This window comes from Octodon degus, unplaced genomic scaffold (genome assembly GCF_000260255.1).
Source record: "Octodon degus isolate 3935 unplaced genomic scaffold, OctDeg1.0 scaffold00109, whole genome shotgun sequence".
Taxonomy (NCBI): Eukaryota; Metazoa; Chordata; class Mammalia; order Rodentia; family Octodontidae; genus Octodon; species Octodon degus.
Genome location: NW_004524685.1, coordinates 2,702,642 through 2,708,799, shown reverse-complemented (window position 1 = coordinate 2,708,799; position 6,158 = coordinate 2,702,642). Strand labels below are relative to the sequence as shown.

The 6,158-nt window shown below is 34.7% G+C and overlaps 1 protein-coding gene across 1 annotated transcript in view; it reads right to left on the bottom strand.

Annotated features, from left to right (window-relative positions):
* Positions 1 to 6: 6 nt before the first annotated feature.
* Positions 7 to 6,158, bottom strand: part of Selenof (selenoprotein F) — a 57,278-nt gene continuing 51,126 nt past the window's right edge. Inside the window, exons 4-5 of the mRNA XM_023699069.1 lie at positions 3,967 to 4,016; positions 7 to 403 (exon numbers count right to left, since the gene is read on the bottom strand). Of these exons, the coding sequence (XP_023554837.1) occupies positions 272 to 403; positions 3,967 to 4,016 (182 nt within the window). The 3' untranslated portion in view covers positions 7 to 271. The remainder of the gene's footprint in view (positions 404 to 3,966; positions 4,017 to 6,158) is intronic.

The following is a 6,158-nucleotide window of genomic DNA, read 5'->3' as shown; positions in this document are numbered from 1 at the left end:
AAAAACTATTATTTACATTATTAACCACAAGACTATAACACATCACTTTTGTTTGTGGTATCAACAAATGCAGAACAAAATTTATTTAAAAAATGAGTTTTGCTAATCTTGTCAACTCCTTAGATGTCATGGACAGTATTGCCACTTTAAATTTAATTACATTTAATGCATCACTATAAGAGATTAATGAAGGCAAGCAAAACTAAATTCTTTCCTAGGTGCTGTAGTATTTCATTTGATAACAAAAAAGAGGACAAAATGTAAATAAGGTTTATATGCGTTCCAACTTTTCACTCAGGAATTCTTCTACACTGTCTGTGTTCCACTTCAGGATGCTTAGTTCTTCAGCAATGTTCCCACTGTCGTCCAAAAGCTTTAGCACAGGGTCTGAACCACGAACATACTACAAAAAAGAAGGACATCATCACTTTTTTTCTGCTTAGAAAGAGCCTCCTCTGTCTTACAGAAGATCAAAGCATTATTAAATGATATTTAAAAAAAGCTGTTAGATATAACATCACAATCAAGAAGTCTTAAAGGAAGACTTTCAGGGAAGAATTAAATATGATCTAATAAAAATGAGAAGTGAAAATTTACTTTTGCTTTTATAGAGAAAAATATTGGTGTCAAGATATTTTATTTGGGACAAGGGCCAGGGAGATAGCTCAAAAGAACAAGTATTTGTGTGGCAAGCACAGGGTCCTGGGTTCAGTCCCCAGTACTGCCAAAAAAAAAAAAAAAAAGAAAAGGAAAGAAATAGAATTCAGCTCCTGACTATGCTGAAAGATATTTTATTTGGGACATAGGCTATTGAATGTAACAAATATTACACATGACTCTCTCAAATTCAAATGAGTTTAAAAATCTAATGGAGGCAGACCAAAATAATGAGATAAAACAACTGTACAAGAACAATGTTTTGAAATAGGCATACATAGAAATTATCTCATGTGGAATCTCATACTGGATCATTAATTGTCCTTGGCTTAAGAAACCTAACAACTAAATGACTGCTGGGGATATAGCTCAGCAGCACAGGACCTTCCTGGCAAGCATGAAGTAGTGAGTTTGACTCCTGGTACCAAAAAAAAAAAAAAAAAAAAAAAAGCAAGCAAGCAAGCTAGCTAGGTAGCTAACAGTTGTCAGTGTAGAATGAAGCTCAATTCCTGAAACTTCAAACCCATCAGGTCTAGCCAATAAGAGAGTTTTAAGAAATTTTAACACTAGATAAATATGAAACAAACAACATATTTTTAAAAAAGTAAATCTCCAGGTTTAAATTACATAGAACCAGACAACTGAAAGTGCAGCAGTGATGAGAACTTCTTGCAACGGCTATCACCTCAGTTGTTTTAGGTTCTCTGGGATTGTGAATTCCAGAAATAGAGGTAAGCTCTGCTGTAAGTCATTAGCACAGATATACTGCCAACCCATCTGTGGAGTACAGAAATATAGGCGGCTTTGGGCTAATAAATGAGTGAATGAATGAATGAATGAGTGAAACACCATTATCCACATTACTTCAACATTTCTGCTCAGGTTATTACATAAGTAATTTTTAAATTATTATTCACTTATTTAAGAACTTACTCTAATTCAAAAATCTAACAAGCTGAATAGACTATAGTTGCACAAATCTTTCACAAAATATTAGCAAAATGAATTAAAAATGCGTAAAAGCAATTATACACTATGACAATCAGCATTTACTTCAGATATATAAAACTGCTGCAAAATTTGGAAAGTACCTGTTAGTCTATTACAAGTAACAGGTTAAATCCGAAAAATTGCATACAATCATATTAATAGATGTACAACAGCATCTGACAAAAACATTCATCACCCATTCATGATGCACATTCTCAGCAAAGTAGGAACAGAGGGACCTCCTTAACTTCAAGAAAAAAACAAGCAGAGAACTAAAATTGTACACAACGGTGAAAAACTAGATGTGCTTCCCATAAGAGAACAAGTCAACAATGCTCCTGATCATTATTTTAACTCAAAAGTGCTGGAAGTCCTAGCTAATACAGTAAGTAAAACAGATACCATGTACACAGATTGGGAAAGAAAAAATGAAAATGTTCACAGATGTCAGGACTGTATAAAGACCCCAAAGAATCAGCAAAGAAACCTAGGTGAACTATACAGGGATTATAGCAAGGTTGTAGGATACAAGGTTAAGAGCATGCCAGATAGTTTAGCAGATTAAAGTGCCTGCAAGTAGGCACAGGAGCCAGGGATTTGATCCCTGGGTCAGTCGTGCCGGCCCCACCCCAGGGTTGTAATCCCAGCAGTTGGGAGGCTGTAAACAGGAGAATCACTGAGTCCAATCTAGTAGTGAGACCCTGAACACCCTGTAGACCCTTTCCTAAAATATAGAAAAAAAAAAAAAAGAAAAAGATACAAGGTTAACATATAAACATCAATTGCTTTTCTATATATCAATCATGAATAGTTGAAATTTGAAATAAAAAACATAACACTATTTACATTAGCAACAACTAAACTTTAGATCTTAAATACCCCCAAAGGCCCTTGTGTTAAATCTTTAGGCTCTAGCAAAGAATTCTTAAAGACTAGAAAAAAACTTCCCAAAACAAATTTTAAAAAGTGGGGAAATAAGCAAAAGGAGACAAACAGGACACAAAACTTGAAAGCTTCTGTATATTAGAAGAAACAATGGCCAGATGGAGAGAAGAAAATACTGGCAAATCATATACCTGTCAAGGGAATCCAGAATATATCAAGAATCCTTACACCCAAACAACCTCCCACAAATGTCCCAATTAAAATACAGACAAAAGATAATGCTCTATGGAAGATGTACGAATGGCCAACAAGTACATTAAAATACGCTACCATTAGAATGGCTAAAACTCCAAATAGATGCAATATCTAAGGGTGGTTAGCATGTGGAGCAATAGGAACCCTTATTCACTGTCAGGACAAATGCAATTGGATATAATACCCTGGAAGAGTTTTGTAATTTCTTACTAAATTAGACAATCTTAATTGTATAATCTAGCAATCAAACTCCCAGGAATTTACTAAATGAGTAAAAAAGCTTATGTATATACAGAAACTCTAAGGTTTACAGTAGTTTTAGTACTGATAATCACTAAAAATTGAAAGCAAAATAGATGCCTTTCCACAGATGAATAGAAAATGAAATGGCAACATAGGATATTGTTCTGCAATAAGAAAGAATTTTTTTAAACATGGAAAAAGATCCTGGAGAATTTTATATGCAAATTGTAAGTGAAAGAAACCAATTTAACGACCAAATAGCTCAGTGGATTAAAGCACCTGCAAGCCAGCCCCGCCCCAGGGCGCACTGAGATGGTGACTGAGATGGGGCATGGTGGCACATGCCTGTAATCCCTGCTGTTGGGAGGCTGTAAACAGGCAGATTACTATGAGTCTGATCTAATAGTGAGACCCTGAACGGCACGTAGACCCTTCCCTAAAATACAAAAAAATTAAGACAAAAAAAGAAACCAATTTAAAAATGTAGTATGTTTTATGACTATTACTGTGACATTCTGGAAAAACTAGAGACAGGGAAACAATCAGTGGCTGCGAGTGGCTGGAAGGGGAGAGAGGGATGTGGTGTGCAGTGGAATTTTAGAGCAGAGATGATACCACAACAGTAGACACAAGATATAATTCATTTGACAAAATTCCTGGAATTTATACAACACAAAGGGTGCTATCTGATGCATACTATGGAATTTACTTAACACATCAAGGTTACTTCAATGTGCATCAAAGGAAAATTATTGTATCCTGGGAAACTGAGGGTGAGGATGAGGGCCAGAGTCAGTGGAGCCATTCTCCTTTTGGCTTTCTTGTGAATCTAAAACTTCTAAAGACATAAAGTTTACTAATTAAAAAAATACTTATTTCAATTCAGAAAGACACAAAGTGACACTGGGAAAGGAGATTTCATTATAATCATCCTACCTTGATTTGCAGTCCTCTGAACAGTTTGGGCTTATCGCTTCTCACGAAAGCTGAAAAGTGATTTAAACTGTTTATATCCAAATTCAAGCCAGCTACAAAGACTAATACTAAAGCTGGAGATAACAAATGAAACACTATGTCATATATAGAAAAATACAAAGAAATGTAATATGAACAGATAATAAATGCAAATAAATGGAGACACCATATTATTAACAAGACTAAGTGTTTTTATTTATTTATTTTTTTGGTGGTACCAGGGATCAAACTCAGGACTTTACACTTGTTAGGCAAGCACTTATTCCACTGAACTATCTCCCTGGAAGACTAAATGTTTTAAGACATTAATTTTTCAAATTAATCAAATCCCAAATGGGAGTTTTAGAGCTTAACAAAATGGTAGTATAGCTGAGCTATAAAATATTTTAGGATACTAAAGAACATTTAGAATATTAAAGCATGAACAGAGAAAGAGAAAGATTTAGCTGGGGGTATGTTGTGGGAAGAACTACAAACTTCCTTCATGAAGGGCATTTAGGAAAACGAACTGGAGGTCTTAAAAAGGTATATAGCCTTTAAAACTACTAGTCTATTCCTAGCACTTTCTTTATACTAAAGAAACAATTTATATAACATCCTGATAACAAAATATGGAAAACTATATATATGTATATATATGTACATATTTCTTCCCCCATCCCAATTGTTCTTTCCCTTTGATCAGTTCCCTTTCCTTTCACAACACCTACTGTGTATTTTGGATCTTATTTACTCTTATACTAGGAAGACAACATGATGTTCACACATGACAGTCTCATTTATTTCACTTGAGTATAGTATGGTCTCTAACTGCATCCATCTAACTATATAAGTCAGTTTGTCCTGTAAAATAGAGAAGATAATTACACTACTAATTTCTTTTAACACTACTAATTTCTATTAGTTCACTGAAAAGAATGGCTTGCATGTCTATATTTTGTAATCTGGGCAACTACTTTGAAGAAAATATGCAATATAATAATCACTGTTAATTTCCTGTTATCTTGTTTTAAGGTCTGTAAATCATTGTTTTTAAATTATTTTTTCCTTTATTTTTAAAAAAATCTTATTGATTTATTTATTTTATTTATTTATTTTTTGTGTGTGTGGCCAGCTCAGCCCACCAGGGGGCGGGGCTGGCTGGCATGTGGTGTTGGGAGATTGAACCTCGGTCCCTGCGCTTTGCTGAGCTTGTTCTAAGTAAGCGCTTTAGACCACTGCGCCATCTCACCAGCCCTATTCTTTCCTTTAAAATATAAAAAATATGGAAAACTGGAAATAATCTAAAGGTGTGAAAGGCTATGGGATGGGTGAATTAATATGTACCAGTCATTAAAAATCATGGTGACCTGCTCAGTAAACACTTGATGCGTAACTACTGTAACGATTTGTAGCAGGTTCCTGATCAGTTTAGTTTGTTACCTATAGTTTTTAAGAAGAAAAGGATGGATATTTATCCAATTTCATTGCAAATGAAAAAAACCTGGAAGCAGGCCGGGGATATGGCTCAGCAGAATAAGCGCTTCCCTGGCAAGCTCATGGGCCTGAGTTCAGTCTCTGGTTCCATCAAAAAACAAAAACAAAAACATGAACAAAAACCTGGAAGCATTAAATAAAATCTTTTAAGAACGCTGTCATAGTTTTAATGAAGGATAAATCTGAGAACCAGAATAGGGGAAATTTTAAATGAACATTTCCCTCTTTTTTGGTTTTACAAATAATTTTCAATGTTTCAATAATTATTATGTCATTATGTTCAAATTAAAAAGTTTGTATTTTTCAAAATTAAATGAGTCATGTTTCATTTAGACATCTGATAGCTCTCTGTCTTATTTACTTTATTTTTTCTCTTTTTGAGAAAGGGTTTCACTATGCAGTTCAGGCTGGTCTTGAATTCACTTTGTAGTGCAGGCTGGCCTTGAAGTTGTAGTGGTTCTTCTGTCTAATCCTCCTGAGTGCTGTGATTACAGGTGTGTACACCATGCCCAGCTTTATTTTTTTAAGACAGCTCTTACTATGTAGTTTAGGGTAGCCTGAATTAGTGTCTGGAAAAACTAGAGACAGGGAAACAATTCGTGGCTGCAAGCCACTATGCAGCCCAGGCTGGCCTCAAACTTGTGATGATCTACCTGATAGTTTTTAATATTTTTTTT